This window comes from Pteropus medius, unplaced genomic scaffold, assembly GCF_902729225.1.
Source record: "Pteropus medius unplaced genomic scaffold, Ma_sr-lr_union100, whole genome shotgun sequence".
Classification (NCBI taxonomy): domain Eukaryota; kingdom Metazoa; phylum Chordata; class Mammalia; order Chiroptera; family Pteropodidae; genus Pteropus; species Pteropus medius.
This window is the reverse complement of record NW_024353787.1, coordinates 1,983,213-2,003,183: the sequence shown is the minus strand read 5'-3', so window position 1 is coordinate 2,003,183 and position 19,971 is coordinate 1,983,213. Positions and strand designations below refer to the sequence as shown.

The following is a 19,971-nucleotide window of genomic DNA, read 5'->3' as shown; positions in this document are numbered from 1 at the left end:
CAGGGAGGGGTGCATATACACATGGGCTACAGGTCATATATACACTGTGCATATATATATATATATACAGCATATATATATATATCTTTTTACATTCATATATATATTGTACAGAACATTCACCTTCTACCAAAAACAGTTTTGTGACTTCACGTATGGCCTCAGCCCTGAAATTTTAACTCCAGGGCAAATGAAGGACTGAAATGAAGGCTTGATTCAAACCGGCATGGGGACAGAGGGTAGGGCCCTTCCACTGTGGCAAGACACTGGGCCCATTCCAGACACGTGCACCCAAGCTGGGAGACTGTTCCAGATGTGTCTCTTCCAGAGACCTGTCTACGGGTTGGGCTCATTTTTTATATCTGTCTAGGGGGCTGGGCCTGTCTCAGATGGTAAGTCCGTACAGCTGTTTTACCAGAGCTAGGCCCTTCCACACATGACCATTCCAGACATGGCCCAGAGTTTGGCCTGTTTCCAGATGTTTGTGCATATATCTGGGGATGGCTCTGGAAGGGATTAGCTTCATGCTGAGTGATGAAGCAGCAGCTGCAAACCTGCACACAGCACCCTCTGGAAAAGAAGGCAGGGAGGGAGCTTCTGACTGTTCTGGTCTGACTTCCGCCCTCTGAGAGCTTAAGGACGGGGAGTGACTTCTAGCCACTCGGTGTCTTCACCCAACATCGCAGGTCCCCTCCCCCATCTGGGCCAGAATTCCCATCTGCTGGTGCCCAGGCATGGGGAGGTAGGCAGTGTGCTCCTCTAGTTGAGGCTTGGCTATGATGGGGGGAGGCCCACCCATACTTCAGAGAGTCAGAGTCAGCTCATCAGGCAAGGGGCATTATTCCTCTTGAGAGACTTGCAGAGTGGGACCGCCTGAACAGTGACAAAATTCTTAGGGTTTTCTTATCTGTCCACAGCAGAGAAACCAGTAACAGGTCAGGGGGAAAGAGATAAGGAGGGCTCATTGTCCAAAAGCCCAAGGGCCTTGGCGGGGTGTGTGTGTGTGTGTGTGTGTCTCCTTACTGCTGCCCCTCAATTTGGCCAGATTTAGCAGGTTGAGAGGAGGCACTGGCATTTTGGGATGGGAGATGGGGATGAAAGGTGGGGGTACTCTTTTGTTTAGGGCCAGCGTGTAGGGCCAGACTGAGACAGTCCAGCACCTGCTCAGGCAAGTCCCCATCTTCTGCTCCATCCAAACCAGCTTTTCTGCTCCTCATCACTCGCAGCCCCTGACCTCAGTGTCTCTGTGTGTGCACCCACAGCACTCGCGGCTGCTCCGTTCCACATTACCTGGCAGGTGGACCCAAGCTTTAATCTACATGACCCTCGCTAAGAACACATTCTCCCCACCCCTCACCCTCTGCGATGTAGCAGCGTCTTTAGTCTCCTGGGAGAGACACAACTGATACTTGGGCAGAAGTGGTTTCCGCTGCACTTTGAATCCTGGGCTGGTCTCGAAGACAAACACAAGACTTTAGCCAGAAGTTGAACACTAGCCACACATATGGACATAAGGCTCGAATGGGACAGGAGATCAGGCAGCATGTCATCCCACTTCTGTTTAGGATCCTAAACATCATTTCGGTATCTTTGGGGGACTTCCCTAACTGAACCGTACTTCTGATATCCATTCGTCACTCCCTTGATGAAGTCTTCCCACCCGGTGCCACTTCCTCTTCTTTTTCCCAACACAGTCTGTCTATGTGCGTAGCCTCAAAAGAACACGACATGTTCATGGAGCATTCGTGTGTGTGTGTGTGATATAAGCATGGATGTGGGTATATGCTAAGAAATTATATTGGATAAAAAAAGACAGTAGTTAATATCTGCGTTTGGTGGAGCAAAAGGTCAAATTCCTTCATTAGAATCCTGTTACCTGGAAATTGCAAAAACAGGTCATTTCTCCTTCAAACAGGGCACTCTGCCTAGAGCAAAAGAGCCACCAGCCTTGAGTCCCTGAAGTGTTGTGCTCCCACTTGGCCAGTCTCCCTGCATCTATGCCTAGACAATCTTGGCCAATCTTTGTGACAAATGATCTCTCCCCATGGCAGAAGTGCAAAGAGACCCTGGTTCCCTGCCTTCCTGATTGTCTGTCTCTGCTCCTGTAGTGAGCTGGAACATAGGTGTGCATTTGAACACATGTATGTGAGCATACACACAGACTCACAAACTCCAGTTCTACATGGCTTCTCAAATATGACATGCGTTCACCTGTGCTACATGTCTGTCTGGTTCTGTCCTCCCTCCTGGTCTCTGCTGCACACACAAGCCCACACACACATGTGCACATATACTCACACGTTGACCCCTTGATGACATGGCTTTTCCTTTTAAACATATTTGGCAATGCTGCAGGTTTTTATCCTGTCCTCCACCCTCTGCCATTTGGTGCACCAATATACACACATACACTCACTTGTGCATGCGTGTGTACATATATATATTCACCAGAACCCCATTAGGACATGGCTTCTCCTGTTTTTACATGTATGGGGCTCTGCTGCTTGTCCAGAGTTGTTTCCCTTATCCTCGATTCACACACACGTACACACACATACACACATACATCAGAACCCAAAGGATTCTCTTATTATTGCATGCCCTGGACTCAGTACATGTCCAAATCTGTCCTCCCCCAGCCCCCAAAGCTCGCACATACAAAGACACAGATACACATTTATACACACACACACACACCGTCTGTGCACATACTGCATGCCTTGCCTTTACACACACACACACACACACACACACACACTCCTGCACCCAGAAGCTCACAACAGCATGGCTTTTCCTGTCGTTACATGTGTTTGCTATGCTGCATGTCCAGCCCTCTTTCCCCACGTCCAGTGCACACAGCCTCCTGGAGCTGCTGTGATTCTGGGAACCAGTCAGTTTGGTCCTGCAGCTCCCAGTTTGTAGGAGGGACATTACTTATCACATGAGCCCACTGTGCTCTCCTGCTTTGTGAGTCCCTGGGGGCGCTAGATACGACCCTTCAGCTCAACTGAGAAGGTCCTTGAGACCTAAATGTAGCTCTTCCCTAACCAGACTCCTCAAGCAGAGACAGGGGAGAAGGGCAGGAGAGTGGCTGGTGCTTCTGGGTCCCTGTCCAGAATCTCCAGCCCCCTTCCCCTGCTCAAAAACCGCCCTCTGCCCTTAGCCATGGGAAGCTCTGCTGGTCCCATCTTGTTCTCTTTAAGGACACTTTGCTCCTAACCCTTCCATGTCTTATTCTTCTTCCAGAATCTTAAAGTCATAGACCTCTAGAGCATCCAACACAGCTACCTGGAACTCACAGATAATCTGGTCTACTCCTCACTGGTACCCCATCTGCTACTACTTCTCTGCTGTACCCCCAAGCCTTGCAAGGTCCCAGCTGCTCTGGACAAGAGACCAGGGGCCACGGTGGCCTTTGGTCTCCGCATGGGGTCTTTGGTTAATTCTCCAGGAAGCAGCTTCTCTCTTTCCACCTTTGTAGCCTCTACCAGCCATGATATCCTGTCTCTAAAATTTTTCTTTCTCTGGAGGATATCTTTAGGTTTGGCAAGTCCAAGAGGCCAGGAGTTCCTTAGGGCCCTTTTGGCTTTCTCTATCTACCCCCAAATTAGCCTGTGTAGTAGGACCCGGACCCCTCTTTCAAAAAGGGGTGACTTGACATTCACTTTAATCTTGGCTACTCTTCTTCCAAGATGACAGAAGGAGCTCAAGGTCAACTGACCAGGAATGGCATGTTGCTGATGAGTAGATGGCAAAGAGCCCAAGCTCCCGAATGCCACCAGGGTTCAGAACACAGCCTGGTAACCGGCAAATTAAGATCCGATGGCTTGAGGCCCTGTGGGATTTCCTTGGAATCTATTGTTCCTCTGGACTTCAAATACTGGCTGAATCTCTGGGCATCCTTTGTGAGATATTCAGGGGGTCCTCTCTCCTCTGGCCAGAAAGTGGAGAAGCATTTGCTCTGACTACTCCCTCGCTTTAGACACCTAGAGAAGTGGGAGCCATTGGACATTGCCTGTAAAAATTTAAAATGGTGGCTTCTGTGCATTCTCTTCTCTCCCGGACCCCAAACTCCTCTTTTCCCCTGTGGGGCTCTCTGCTTTAGACTTTGCCAAAACAGGGATTGCCATGGGTGGCGCCAAGTCCAGGAGTTCAGGACCACGTGAGCATTGCCTGGGGGATGAAGTCTTCTTTCTGCCCAGGCATGTAGGGTAATCGTCCTCCATCTTCAGCTCCACTGGCTGCCAAACTATAACATCCATAAGATGCCCAAGGTTTGTGTCTCTGGACTCATAGTCAAGCCCCAGGAGACCTGGGCTCATGGGGAAGAGGTGGCAATAAAAGAACTGTTGTCTATTTTCTTCGGCCTCTGTAGGGCCGTGGTAGAAACTTCTGACTGTAGAGGAGAGTTGAGGGGCAGGTAGGTTTGGCCTGAGAGAGGCATGTGCTTCCTTTGGCCTTGGCTGTCTCGGCTGGCAGCTTTAGAAACCCATAGAAGAAACGAGAGGAGAGTGAAGCCCAAGCAGCTGGCCTGAGGGGGCCTGCTGGTTTCCTGGTGGGTAAGGGCAGAGGGCTCCTGGCCCAATAGGCAGGCAGCAGCTCTGGTCCCCAAGCCCAGCACGGGGACATGGGACATTCCTTCCAGTCTCCTTTGCTTTCCTCCACCCTGCCCCCAGGCCTGCGGTCCCCACCCTACTGGTGCCTAGGGGAATACGGGGGCCAATGACGTGCTGCAGGTCATGCTGTCCTTGCCTGGAAGCCGGCGATCATTGAACGTGTGCATGTTGATGACGGCGTCAGTCTTGACCATCATGGGAGGCTGCGGCTTGTGCTTGACCCGACGCTGGCAGGTGAGGGAGAAACGGATCTCGTCGGCCACAGTGCTGCAGAAGGAGCGCTGGATGGGGGTGGGAGGGAAGGGGGCACATGGGTGAGGCGTGGCCCTGCCACTCCAGCAAACTCCCACGCTTCCTCCCAAGCCTGTGCTAAGGTCACCGGTCTCTCACATCCCTTCATCCCACCCACCCTCTGCTCCCCGCAACATAACTAGCTTATAGAGCATCGAGTTCTTGTTTTGGACACTAAGGTAGGTGGTATCATCTTATCTCCATTTACAGATGAGCAAACAGGCTCTGATTGGTAAGGACATTAAAATTTGAGTTTACCTATCTGATTTCTCTCCACTAGATTCTGAGGACAAGAACCAACCAGTTTTCCCGCCGTGAGCCTAGCCTTCACCACTGGTTCTGGCCCAGAGTTGGGGTTTAAGAAACACTTGAGGAATATGTGGATGGCCCCCTCTCCCCCGTGAGGGCTTCCAACTAAGGGGAGAGTCACTGCGCTCCCACTCAGGAAAGTCCAGCACATGTTTCTCAGGGTGGGCTCCTGGGAGGCGGGTCCCTGCAGGGCAGCTGGGTGGCACTCGCTTCCTCTGGCTTGGGTCCCTGTGAGTCCCGAGAGGGACAGCAAAGTACGGTATCGCCTGCAGGTATCTGATGGCAGAGGTTGTCCTGCAGCGTGTCAGGAAGTCAGTGGGGGCTGTCAATGTCTCAATTTACCCAGCAAGAGCAGGGCACCGGCGCCCAGGAAGCTCGTATGCAGTCTGTGTGGTGCAGGGGAATGGGACTTGGCTTTGAATCCTGGCTCTGCCTCTTATCAGCCATGTGATTTCTCAAAATTCCCCCTCGTTTACCCACTAAATCCAGAATATCATCTCTCCTCACCTCCCTTTCTTCACTTGAAATTATTTATTGATCTCTTATTATGTGCCAGGCGCTATTTTAGGTATTAGGCATACAGCAGTGAAAATGACAGAATAAGGTCCTAGTCCTCAGGGAGTTTATGGTCTAGTGATGGGATGGAAACAGACACTAAACATGTGAACGAATAAAGAATTTCAGAGAGTGGTAACTATTACTAAGAGAATAAAGCAGCGGAATGGGATAGAGAGGGGTTGGGAGAATATGGTGCCCTGGGGGAAGAGCAATGTGGGTGGACAAAACAGCATGTGCAAAGGCCCTGAGGCTGAAACGTGCTTGGCGTGTTAAGGACTGAACAGGAGGCCAGTGTGTGCGGAGCAGAGTAAGGGAGGGAAGGATGGGAAGTAGGAAGTCAGAGAAGTGGGCAAGGACCAGATCCGTAGGCTTTTGGTTGGAATTTGGAGCTCATTCTGATTGTAATGGAAATTCCTATAGAATTTCTGTTAACGTATCGTAATCTTTTTAGCCATTCCTTATTATTGGGCATTTAGTTATTTTTCCCATTTTTTTTTCATGGAGTAATTAATATTTCAACGAACATCTTTGGAAATAAAACCACACATATACTTGACCACTTCCATTTGGTGCATTTCTGACTCAGGCTTACTGGTTATAAAGGACTCCATTTCATTTTTGATGGTTGTAAAAGCTGCCTGTTTTTAATAGTCTCCTGTACATGTGACTGAACTGCAATCTCCTCCCACGCTGACCCTGTATCACTTTGAACTCCTCTGTGAGAGGTGCGTCCCTTAGCCCAGTGGCCCTCAGCTCAGGTGCACACTGAAATCACCCCATACACTTTCTTAAGATGCCGATTCCACCACGGACCAATTAAAATAGAATCTCTGGGAGTGAGGCCAGGGCATTAGCACTTAAAAAACTTTCTCCCTGTGATTCTAATTTGCTACCCGTATCCAGAACCACTGCCCAGCCACACTTGAATTAATCAGGCTGGTTGAGTCTACTTCTCCCATCTTAACGCTTAGGCCAGGTCTCTTAACCCTTTTCTTTGTTAAACTTTTGATTACGGAAATTTCTAAATATATACAGAAATAGTGGGAACAGTATAATGAACCCCTATGTCACCATCGCCCAGCTTCAACAATTACCCTGGAGGGTTTTGTGCAAGGGAATGACATAGTTCGAATCAAGTTTGAAACAAGGCACTCACTGGCTGTGGGTGGAGAGCGGATGGTAGAGAGGAAGAGTGGGCAGGAAGGCCTGACTGGAGGCTGTTGCATGGTCCAGCTGGAGATGATGGGGTGTGGCCTGGCGTGGAGCAATAGTGATGGGAAAGTGTGCTCAGAGTCAGTGCAGAGGTGGGGCTGGCCAGGCTTCCTGGTGGATGGGATGCAGGGTGGGCTACAGTGGAAATGGAATCAGACACCACCGTGTGCCTGGCACGTACGAGGTGTGAAACCAGCATACATTCCGTTCTTCCATCTCCCTCCCTTCCCCGTGCAGGCGCCAGCTCGTGGGCTCACCTGTTCGCGCTCTGCTGTTTTGCGGAGCTTGTACACAAACTCGCCCACGGCCACCAGCACCGACAGGACCAGCCCGGCAGCCAGGACGATGAAGATGCCCCCGATCTTCTGGATACCCAGGGCGCTGGCCTCCTTGTTTTCCTCCTCGGGACACCCGCTGCCCCGCCACCACTTCTCCTTCATGATGTGCAGCTTGTCCTCCTCCTGCAGCTGCAGAATGGCGATGGTCACCTTGTCCCGGTACGGGGAGCCTGAGCAGGGCAGAGCGGATCCCGGCTGTCAGCAGCATCCTGCTCCTTCCGTACGTCCCCGCCAACACCCTGATCAGTGCCAGCCACCATCACTCACCCTCCCAGTAAGCTCATAAAAAAGGGGAACTCTATTGCCTCTCTTTATATCTCTATGTGGTATCTGGATGGGAGGAAGCATCCTGATTTGGAGTGGGGAGTCTTACCTATGAATCTCTGTCTCCACGGGCCCCCAGAAGGCACACTGTATCTGGGCTGCATCAACAGGGGTGAGGCCAGAGAGAGCAGTTGTGACCTTTCGATTGACCCCCACCTCTGTGTTTGTTTGCCCCAGTTCTCTGCTTAGGCCAGGACTGACCTCGCAAGGTACGTGCTCCGCCCCTTCATCTCTGGGCTGAGGGAATGCCACCTTTCTAGGCTCCGTGGGAGGAGCTGGGAGAAGGAGCGGGAGACTGCATGTGGGAGTGGATGTGGGGGCCTTGCCCGGCCCCCCGCCCTCCCGCCGGCAGCCCCACTCTCACCCATGGGTGTGCCGATGCCGTAGCCCTTGGAGTCGATGAGGCCCCCGATCTGGGTGAGGTTGCAGTTCCTCTGGGTGACGTACTCGATGGTGGTGGACTCCATGAGCAGCGCGTAGTCCGCCGTCAGGGTCCTCTGGATGCCCTCCTCATTGTTCTTCACCAGCGCCGAGGGCTTGCTGCTCATGAAGGCCCACATCTTCTCGAAGGTGGAGATCTTGGATTTCTGGGCCACAAGGGGAGGAGCGATGCACACGCAGTTACTGAGCATACCAGGAGCCAAGCACTGCTCGCCCCGGGGACAAGGCTCAGGGCGTGTACCTCTGTCTCCAGTCCCCAGAGTGAGAACATTGCTCAGAGGTAGACACTGAGGCCCTGGAAGGGCAGGTCCCAAAACGCACAGATGGCAAGTGATAAAGCCGAGATTCAGGCTCAGGCCCAACCCCCTGGAAACCCTGGGATCTTTGCGATGGCACAAGTGGTTTTCATACTGACTATCATAAAGTCAATTTTCTTTCCTTAATATTTATGAAACAATTGCACACGCAGGCCCTGTTCTATGCGCTTTACCTGCATTTACTCATTGATTCGTCACAGCAATCATAGGAGGCAGGTACGTTAGCCTCATTTTACAGATGGGCAAACTGAGTCATGGCTAAGTAACTCGCCTAAGGTCACTCAGATACTAAGTGGCAAAGCCAGGTTTCAGACCCAGACCATCTGGTTCCAGAGTCCATGCTCCTAACCACTGAACTGCACTGCCTCACAGAAACCACTGTGAGGGGAGACAGGGAGAGGTGGATGCCAATGAGGGCAAAGCTGGGTGGGTCCTGGGTCCCTCACTCCCACTTCAACCGAAGGGGCCCCCTCTGATATACCGTGTCCCAGGGGGAGATTTTGTTCGAGGCGAGGTTGCTATTTGGTCTACTTCATTATAGTGAAAGAGAAGCAGAGTGAGAACTGCAGAGTAGGGAGAGGAGCAGGGGCAGTCAGAGCAGGTGCCTGCAGGCCCGCTATCCCCTCGTACCCAGAGCGTCCTGGGTTAGATGCTGCTGCGTGAATGGAACCAGCATCCCTAGGACTAGGCCTGCTGGGTAGGTAGCTGTACTTGCCCTGCCTGGCTGCGGAGACTCAAAGAGGACACTGGGGCTGGGAAAGGGGGCTGACACTGAATGTCCTCTGCTGCTAAGGAGAATGGGCAAACCGGAGTGCATGGCATTCATGAGATATCTTGGGAACTTAGTGCCTGCCAGCTGCCTGCTTCCAGCAGCGATTGGCCCTGCCCCCGCTGATCCCAGGGGAGCGGGTGGTTCTGCAGGCCCCATTGTACCCACCAGTTTCCAAGTCTGGCTATGCCTGTCTGTGATGTCAGCCTGTCTGACTGGCACCCGGCCCAGCTCCGGTGTGCGTGATGGCACGGTTGTGCTCGAACAGGCTAGTGCAGGAATGGGGGATGGGCAGGGGGTGGGGAACAAGTTGTGTCTGCCAGGAGTCAGGGCAGTGGGGGTGGGGGGAAGCTGGGAAGAAAGTGCACCTTCTACTCTGCAGGTGCTCCCTAGCTCTGTAAGGACTGTCCCTTCTGAAAGTGGCTCCTGGAGACTCAGGCACATCACGGGAGGAGGGGGAACTGGAGCAGCAGGCAGGACCCCACTGTGAATTCCATTTGAGCCCAGAATCTGTCAAGTACCAGTGATGGCTCCCTTTGGGCACAGGGTCTGGGGGAACCATCACAGATAAATGGCCCTTGCACCATCTGCAAATTTACCGACTCTGACCGACAAAGATCTGGGAGGGCTCCGATGCCTGGAGCTTCAGTGGGTCCCACCAGAGCAGCGAGCTGGCTGCTCCCAGCTCCTCAGGGGCCTCAGCCTGACCTCTTTCCAGCAGTTCTTGTTCTCCAGCTACTCCACCTCCACAGTTACTCTCTTACCTCTGCGACTCTTGCCTCAAACCTATTGTGCTCTCTAGCTAGTCCATTTTCCCAACTACTCCTCCACCTCAGCAACTCCTGCAGCCCAGATGCCCCTCCCCCACTGCTACTATTGCCCTTAAAAACATTCCCAACTTCCAGCTCTCTGACTTCCCAGACACTTCCCATTTTTCTAGAAAATTTCTGATATTCAAACTCTCCCCTCTCCTCCAGCTTCTTTTATTCCTTAGGTCCTTTCTCATTCTGTTACTTTTCCTGCCCAGATTCTCTGTGGTAGGAAGCTTCTATATGGCTCCAGGGATCCCCATCCCTGAGACTCCTGTCCTTGTGTCATCCCTATACCTGCATGTGGGATGGCCTAGAGACTTGCTTTTAACTCCCCGCAGCAGCAATGGTATGTCACTTCAGCGACTGGGTTATGTGAGACTATATTATCATCTTGCTTGTACTCTCTCTTGCTGCCCTGAAGGAAGCTGGCTGCCATGCTGTGAGTTGCCCCACGGAGAGGACCACATGGCAAGGAAGGGAGGGCAGCCTCTAGGCAACAGTCCGCAGAGAACTGAGGCCCTCGGTTCAACAGCCAAGGAGGAACTGAATCCCGCCAGTCGCCACATGAGTGAGCTTGGAAGCAGAGCCCTGAGATGACTGCAGCACTAGCTGACGACGCCTTGAATGTGGCCTGTGAGAGACTCTGTGCAGAGGATCTAGTTAAGCTACGCTAATTCCTGAGCTGCAGATGGCGAGATCACAATGGTGCCGTTTTTTAAGACACTAAGTTTTGTGTGATTTGTTATGCAGCCACGGATAACTGATACACTCTCTTTCACACAAGCTGCTTCTGTTCCTGATATCATTGCTTTTTCAGTTAATCAATGCTGACTATTCCTCTAATAATGTTCCCTTTCCAAGTCTTATCCACCTTATCCAAGTCTAATCATCCTTGTTTACCAGGTACACATGCTCCTCGGATACTCCGCCCTCCTGGTTATTGTAACTAAACACTATTCTCCCATCAGGGGCTTCAGCACCTCGGCTCCTTTTCCATCTCAGTCTCTCTTGCTTTCCAAATTTTCCTTCTACCAGAGCTTGGAACAAGGGGTTGATGAGGCCATCAGGGCTCGGCTCCCCTTACGCTTCCAAGGCATGCATGCAATCCATCCATTCACCATGCCCTCGTATAATGGTCTTACCCACACACTATGTACTAATTCATTCAACTAACTATCTGACCATCCTCTTATCCTTTTACCTATTTATCCATCCATTCATCCATCTGTCCATCTATCCATCCTCTTACCTATCTATCCATCACCTAACCACCCATCCACCTTACTCATTTTACCTAGTTACTCTCCCACTCACGGTCAGCCATTGGTAAAACCTTGAGCCCTGGCAAAAGTAACTTGACAATGAACCATTCAGGGAGACTTGCCCCACTCCTTCTATCTCAGAATAGGAAAATAATTTCTCCTCTTTCTGAAAACTCCTTCCTGCATCCTCCCCCTGACACCCCATTCCTCCTATATGTAGGTCTGCCTGACATCAATACATATGCTCTTTCCAATGACACTACAACGTAAATAGAGACAGAAATTCGCGGTGGGGACTAGAGTGAGTGTTGAAACCAGTAGGCTTTGAGGAAAGACACATGAAAGCCTCCAGTGGGTAAAGGAACAGAATGAGGTAGATGGGAGAGGACACCAGAGAGATTGGGTCAGTTAAGACGCGAGGGGACAATAAGGCATGAAGCTGGCTGTGATGGTTTCAAGAGGTTCTTCTCTGTCAGCTCCGGTGTCAACAAATTCACGACCTCCGTCACTTTTAGGCAGATGGGTCTGAAATCTGCTTCCCTAGAATGGCCACTCACTGTGCTTGTCCTATATCTTGGGGTCCCCATTCTCAAACACATCCACTTGTGGTCTCTGTTCCCCTTAAGTTCTATCCTTCTGTCCTTGGGCGATTCCAGGCACAACTTTCCCTCTCTGGCATGTCTGAGGCAGGGGGGCATACAGCTACCGCCCCTCCTCGAGTCTCGGGCCCCTCTCTCATCTCCCTGGGCCTGGTCATCAGAGGGCTGAGTTCCGATCATGGACTGAGCTCTAGTCAACATCCCATACCTATGGCTTCTGAGTCGTCCCTCCTGTCCCAGCTCCTGTGGGAACCTTAATAAGCATTGCTTCAGGGCCAGTCACACAAATCAATTAATGGAATCATTTGGAGCAGCCAATACAGGGCGATGTGCCAGGCTGGAGAGAGTTTTTTTTTTATCAGTAAAATTGGCAAGAAAGTAAGTTTCAGGCTCACGACTTTCAAATCCAGCCTCCTCTAAGAAGTAAATTGATTTTCCCCAACTGAAGATACTTAATCTTGAGAATTTAACATTTCTGTACAAGAAAATGTATGTGTGTGTGTGTGTGTATATATATATATATATTCCGAGGGAAGCTGAATCTTGGGGAACATGTGCAGGGAGGCAGTGGCAATGTGGTTCTATGAGAGACAGGGTATTTTCCACTTTGGAAAAGAGACCTTTCTTACAGTAATTGGCTTTCTTATCTTTCTTATCCCTGGGCGTGGAGTCTTTGGCCTTATTGGATCCCCATGCTCAAGCAGTTAATTATGTCTCTCGCCTTAAGGAGGCCTCCTTAAGCTCAACGTCTCTGTCCATCTGGCCACAACAGACTCGTTGACCCTCCAGCCCAGAAGCAGCCCCTGCTGTCTGTACATGCCCCTGAGGCTTGCCTGTGTGAGGGTGCAGGCTGGGCCCTGTGGGAGGTAGTCAGGAGGCGAGGGCTGCAGGTTAGGGGTGGAGCAGTGGTGGGAGGTGTCAGCTCCACTGCATGGACTCTGGTGTCACACCAACCTGAGTTTAAATCCCAGCTCCTTCTGTAACCACAGGCAGGTGACATCACATCTCTGAGCCTCACTTTTCACACCTTTACACTGGGGGTTAGCTTAGCACACAGCCTGGCCCCTAGGAAGTACTCTCAGTAAGCGCCTGGCATCATTATTTCTCTCTAAGACTCCTTAACTCTCTTTAAGGCTCAGTTTTCTCATCCAGAAATGGGGGATAGTAACTTCTATAGTACAGAGTTGCTACAGAAATGAAATGACACAATACTCAGTGGTAGAAACGCCACTGCTGACAGGAGCCATGCAGGCTACTGTAATAAGTAAAGAATGCTGAGCGGAATTCTGATAAACTGGAGAGAGCCATGGCCTCTCAGCAACTGACAATTGCTGCTCTGCAGGAAAGCTGGTTCAATGATGCTCCATCTTTCACATTTTTAAGAAGCTGGAAATGTGCATTTTTTTAAAAGAGAAAATCTCCCAATTTTAAAATGCTGGCAACTAATTAAAAATATAAGCAATGCATCGCCCTCAAAATCATATCTGTAGGCCTAATAGGGCTGTGTATCACCAGTTTCAACAATAAATAATAAAAACAGTTAGCATTTATGGCATGTGTACTCTGTGTCAGGTGCTGTTCTAAGCTGTTTATATGAATTATCCCCTTTAATCTCAATAACTCTAGGAGGTGGGTACACCTATTTCACAGATGAGAAAACTAAGAGAGGTCCTCAGTAACTGAGTGGTTTTCAATCACTTCCCAGCATCACCTGCCTTCCCCCTGCACCTGTTGCTGCTCCCCTGCCTGCTCGCTCTGGGTCCCCTGTGCCGAGGACCTCTGTGCTCTTCCTGAAGTGCTCAGTTCTGTGCAGAGGTAGATGGCTATCCTATGATAGAGGCACCAGTGACCTTTACAAAGGCCCAATCCAGAGGGGCCTGGAAGAAATGTCTCCAGGTGTCCACTGGCTGGGCCCTCTCCAGTGTGCTCCCTTTTGGGACAATGGGACAATAGGAGAAAAGGGTGCAGCCTCCTTCCCAGTTTTCTGGGTCAGCCAACTGGAGGTGCATCCAGAGGAGAGAGGTTTGGATTTAAGGGTCCCTGTGAGCCTGGCGCTGAGCTAACAACTGGACATATCACAGCTCATTGAATCCTTTTGTTAATTGCCCCATGGTGGGGAATCAGTATCCATGTTATACAGGTGAGCAAATTCAGGCTCAGAGAAGAAGTGACACGACTTGCCCAAGGTCATCCAGCAGAGACAACAGCCAAGCCTCCAGTCCTGGTCTGTTTGACTTTAAGGCTGATGTGGCCTGACTGTGCCAGGTGCACCCCACTGAGCTCTGTCTGGTCATTGCATTTTGGTCCTCTGACCCTACTTCTGCCTGAAGGCAGGGCTAAGGCACCATCGGAGAGGCCAGCAGACAGGTCGGGAGAAACCGGAAGGTGAGATTGGGGAGCACCCTTCTGTGTGCTCTAGATCATGGAGTGTGTGTGTATTGAATGGCCTCTCATAGTGCCTTCTCGGCCCAGGTGCTAGGATGGGGCAAGGCTGTGCAAGAGGAGGACTTGACAATGCCAGGGACCTGGGATGCCTGGAATTCTTGGCCACCAGCTCCCATCCCTTTCCTAAGTGGCTGTCTCTCACACACGGCCCCATCCACATGTGATATGCCTCCCCCCACCAAAGAAGGCTCAATCCTGGGAGAAGCTGTCTTCTGACATTCTCTCCCTTCAAAGCTGCTCAGCCTTCCCTGCAAAGAACATGCTTCCCCAACATTCTCTCTTACATTTTGCCTACATATTTCTACAGCCAAACAGTGCTTTGAAAGGCCTCCTTTTTCATCTCCTAATTAATTTTTATCTGCCAAGACGGCGGGAGGACAACATAGGAGACGCCGTTTGTGATGTCTGCTGCTCCCTGACAACTCTTCAAATGAAGTTTCCTTTGGAATGATGGGGCTGCCTCTAGCCATGCGTCTCCCAGGCTGCAGGGGTGGGGGTAGGATGGTGAGGGATCTGGAGCTCGCTGGAAAGCCCAACATCCCTGTCTTTGGATAGGAATGCGTTCTTTCCCTCATGTTCTTCTCTTAGCTGGGGGGCTGTTTAAGATGGTTTGCAGCCTGACTAGGAACACAGGCTAACCACAGAACTGAAGTTCATCTGCCTGTATTCTAGGACATTCAGGGCTGCCACCTGCTTGGTTCACGTCCTCAACACGGTCTCCTGCATTGGCTCCACTCGGCTCCCGCCATCTTTTAATTCAACAATGGCATTCTCTCTCTCTCTCTCTCTCTCTCTCTCTCTCTCCTCTCTCTCTCTCTCTCCTTTTTGCACACACACACACTCAGTTATCAGATAGACTATCTCATTTATTATTTTAGCAACTACAATGTGCCAGGACTGGTCTAGGCTGGGAATACGGCTCAACTGACTGTGGCTTCACTCTTCCCCAGCTGACTCCTGGACTGGCTGGCTCCTTAGAGAAGTGATATGGACATAATGACAAAGAACATAGACACCAGAGCCAGATGGCTTGGGTTTCAAATCCCAGCTCTGCATTTCACTAGCTTGATTTAGGCAAGTCAGTGTAAACTCAGGTACTTTCTGAGCCTTACTTTCATCATGTGTAAAACAGAGATAATAATAATCTGTCATCTCAAGTCTCTATCTTCTAGGTTGTTATGAGGAAGATATGAGTAAATACAATAGCCACCCTTATCAGCGGTTTCACTTCCAAAGGTTTCAGTTACCTGCAACCAACTGCAGTCTGAAAATATTAAATGGTAAATTCCAGAAATAAACAATGCATAAGATTTAAATTGCATGTGTTCTGAATGGCATGATGAAATCTTGTGATGTCCTGCTCTGTCCTGCCCAGGACACGAATCACCCTTTGTCCACTGTATCCACACCGTATAAACTTCCCGCCCATTAGTCACTTAGCAGCCGTCTTAGTTATCAGAACAACTGTCATGGCATCACGGTGCTTGTGTTCAAGTCACCCCTATTTTACTTAATAATGGTCTCAGAGAGCAAGAACAGTGATGCTGGCAATTCAGATATGCCAAAGAGAAGCCATAAATTGTACGTATATATAGGAAAAAGCTAGAATGTATAGGAAAAAACCAGAATGGATATATAGTAAAAAACCAGAATGTATAGGGTTCGATTCTATCCGTGATTTCAGGCATCCACTAGGGGTCTTGGGATGTATCCTCTGTGGATAAGGGGGGGCCTGATACACGGGTAAAATGCTGGGGACATGCCTGGCACTTAGTAAGTGCTCAATAAATGTTATCATTATTGTTGACTTTGTCATTGTCTCCTGGACATCTCTGGGTATTCCTGGAGCTGATCCCTGTTCCACCCTAGTGCCAGTCTTGCCATATATACTCATGGGCAGGGGAGGGGACCACCCCTCCAGAAGAAGACCCTAGAGTGAGTGTGGGAGAGGGCAATGTGCACAGACAGAATATCTGACCTTCCATTCTGGCTCCACCATTGATTGGCTCACAGGCAGATCACCTAGCCCCTCTGGGCCTCTTTTTCTCCAGGTTAAACTCAGGTTTCCTTCCAGCTCTTACTTGAAAGTGGCAATAAAGAGGAGACCACTTGGCTTGGGGCTAGGGAAGTATGACTATGGAGAGCGGGAGGAAGTTTGTCCAGGGATCTTCTGAGAGAATGTTGTACTTCCAGCTCCTCATCCAAGGAAGCGTTAATGTATCCATATTCAGGTCCTTTCTGCCTACATAACAAGTCTCGCTTCTGCTGCCAATGAAAGGGAGCCTGGGCAAGGAGAGCTTCACTGGAATTAAAGCAGGAGACAAGGTAGCCAGACATCAAGAGGAATTAATTGATGATCAAGAGAGTAAGGAAGAGGAGTTGGTTCTTCAGGGCGTTGTAGAGTTGCTGTGTCTGGCAGGAGGCCCCTGTGAGCCTGGGCCTTAAGTATCAGCATCCTAGCTGGGTGGCAGCATCTGAGACCCTCCCCTACCCTCCTCACCATGCCATTTGCAGGGAAGGTGGGCGAGGGCAGAGCGAGCTGCGAGAAGTGCTGCTTGATGCTGAGGACAGTGGCTCGGTGGGGAGCTGGGCCTAGGCTCTGGGAAAACAATTGGAGCATCTTAGCATGGAGGGAGGCAACGGCATCCAATCAGCAGCAACGAGCCTGCACTGGCCTTATTTACGCCCCTGCCCTTTGATCGGGAGCCCTTCTTAGAGATGTGCTCATGAGTAATGCACGAGAGATGTTCTGGCACAGATGGCTGGGCTACAGCCTGGGGATAGGCATGAGCAGGCACGCATGCACACACACACATACACATGCACATGAGCACGCACGAATAGGATGTTATATACACATGCAGACACACATGTGTGCAGTAGCCATCACACACACACACAAGCTATTACACACACATACATAGCCTATTATACAAACGCACAGGCTACTACACACAGAGGCCCACCCGCCCACTAATTTTAGCATTCCCATGGAGACATTTAAATAGACGGACCTGCATATACTCTCCATACATATATACATGTACACACACTGGCACATACTTGTATACACTCATAGGCACATTTCCACATGCCCAGATCACAGAGGTGCATGCGTACATATGCTCACTGGTACACATACCACACATACATACATGTAGACACTCACGCCCCAACACAAACACACGTGCACTCACACAGGCAGACTCTTGTGCACGGGCACATGTGAGCACACATATGCACACGAATGCACATTTCCATGTATTACACACTGCTATATGCACACTCTCATGTATCACATACTCGCATACTACTCACACTCATGAACACATACACAGGGTCGCAGAGAGCTCCCGACGTGCCTATGACCATGCTTTTCCTTTCTCCTCACTCTAAATACACGGTAGCGACTTCTTAGGAAGCCCACATTTGTTGCTCTCAGTGGCAACAGCAACATCCAAAAAAGGAGCCCTTTTCCTCTCTCCTTTTTCTTTACTAAGACGCTGCTTCTGCCCTTAAGGAGGGACATAAGGAGGCTGGGGTGGGAGAGAGTGCTGGTGGGGCTCCCATGCCCAGGTGGGAGAAGGCTTTCCCACCTGACTCTTTCCTTCTCTCCTCATTTAGGCCCCATTGCAGGCTCAATTCATCCCTCAGAAACAGCCTGGAAGGAGGCAAGGGCTGGGGCCGGGGAGCCAAGGCCAGAGGAAAGGGACCAGGCTTCCAGACTGAGAGTAATTAACTAGTAAATAAATAAATGAATAAGTGAAACTACAGCCACAGAATTCCCAAATCCTGACCACTTTCTGAGAAGTAGGACAGTGGTTCTCAAAGTGTGGTCCCTGGACCAGCAGCATCAGCATCGCCTGGGAACTTGTTGGAAATGCACATTCTTGGCTCCACCCCAGACCCACTGAACCAGAAACTCTGAGGCTGAGGCCCAGCAATCAGGGTCTGCCCAAGCCTTCCTGGTAATTTGGATGCACATACAAATCTGAGAATCATAATCTAGAACATGAGCCTGGGAGGACTCCAGACCTGGGTCAGCATCTGGCTTCTTCAGCTTTGAGTCTTGGGATAAGCCACTTAACTGCCATGAGCCTCAGGTTCACATGTGTAAAGTGAAAATAATTGTAGTACCTACTCACAGGATTTGCCATGAAGATTAAGTGAAGCAAGCATTTAGCACAGTGCCTGGTTCACTGTAAGCTCTTGGTAGTGGTAGCAAGAACACTTACAGCTACTGGTTCTCTGGGTCAGCCAGGCTCCTAAACCCTCCGCCACTCTAGTTGAAGATGACAAAACATTGGGGAACTGAGCCAAATGCCTTACTAAGTAGGAGGAACAGCAAAGTCATAGCCAGATCCCCATCAGAGCAGTAACCTAAGCAGGTGACAGGGGCTTTATCTGGACACCAGTGTTCCTAGAGTGTAACATGCTAAGGAATGTTCATATATACATGTTTAAGTTTTAAGCTTCCTCCATTCCTTGGAGGATGTGCCCCTTGGTGCCCTCTCAGTGGTGGAGAACTCACCCCCAAGCCCAGGGCGGCCTTGTGGAGATGGATGCAGCTGTGCCCCCAAAGCCAAGAGCAGGGAGCCCACTGGCTTCAGGGCCTGTCTGTGCATCTGGCTTGACTTCTCCTTCCTTCTTCTCCAGCCTCATCTCCTCACCTATCCTCCTCTGATGACTTAAGAAAAGGCAGCACATTCACACTGCTTGTCCCCGGTATGGAAACTTTTAGGATTTGTGCTGAAACTAACCACATCACTGTGGCTTCCCAAAGTCAACTGGTCCCTAGCAGGGAGGGGCTGAACCCTGGGGATTTCTAGCTCCTTGGCTCTGTGTGGTTAGGGAAGGACAGTAAAGGCTGTGGGAGGGGCAGCTTGTGGTGCTGCAGTGGGAGGGAGAGGGCCTCACCTTGAAGAAGGTCATGGTGGCCCCATCCTTGACAGCCCCATACTCGATTTTGGTTTGCTTGGCCAGGTCATCAGCGGAGTCAATGGGCGATTCCATGCGCTCCACAGTCAGAAAGGCGGCCAGGTTGGCCGTGTAGGAGGAGATGATGATGAGCGTGAAGAACCACCAGATGCCACCGATGATGCGTGTAGACAGGGCTTTGGGCATCAGTTCAGACCCTGGGAGAAGGGAAGAGACAGATGTTTTCTGGCAACGTCCAGACCAGGGCTGCTCAGGTCCTCTGGGTGGTGGACCCACCAACAATCTAACAATAGTCGAGACCTTCTGCCTAGGCCAGTGGTTCTCAAAGTGTGGTCTCTGTACCAGCAGCATCAGAATCACCTGGGCACTTGTTAGAAATGCACATTCTTGGGCACCACCCAGAACCAACTGAATCAGTAATCAGGGGCAGGGCCTCACAATCTGGGTTTGATAAGCCCTTTAGGTAACTCTGATGCTGGCTAAAATTTAAGAACCATTGCTGTGGAACAGGATGCACAACATTTCACCGGCTTGTCAGACCCTTTGATGCTTTTCCATGGACCTCTGTGTGGTCCCAGGTTCAGAACACACCTGGGACTCAGAACCCCTGGGTTCTTGAGTGAATCCGGCTCCGGACTCTATGTAGGATCCTGTGCCAGACTCCTCCCCTCTCCAGGACTCTGCAAAGCATGGTGTATTGTCCTTCCTCTGTCCCAGCCTCATACAAATACTATGATGCT

General features: G+C 50.5%; 1 protein-coding gene across 3 annotated transcripts in view; it reads right to left on the bottom strand.

Moving 5' to 3' along the window:
* Positions 1–2,801: 2,801 nt before the first annotated feature.
* Positions 2,802–19,971, bottom strand: part of GRIK3 (glutamate ionotropic receptor kainate type subunit 3) — a 209,373-nt gene continuing 192,203 nt past the window's right edge. For 2 of the 3 annotated variants that reach the window (XM_039850974.1, XM_039850976.1), the window contains exons 13-16: positions 19,211–19,428; positions 8,013–8,235; positions 7,244–7,494; positions 2,802–4,897 (exon numbers count right to left, since the gene is read on the bottom strand). In XM_039850974.1, the coding sequence (XP_039706908.1) occupies positions 4,703–4,897; positions 7,244–7,494; positions 8,013–8,235; positions 19,211–19,428 (887 nt within the window). In that variant the 3' untranslated portion in view covers positions 2,802–4,702. Of the gene's footprint in view, positions 4,898–7,243; positions 7,495–7,697; positions 7,747–8,012; positions 8,236–19,210; positions 19,429–19,971 lie in introns of all 3 variants that reach the window. The other variant, XM_039850975.1, reaches the window with a different exon arrangement.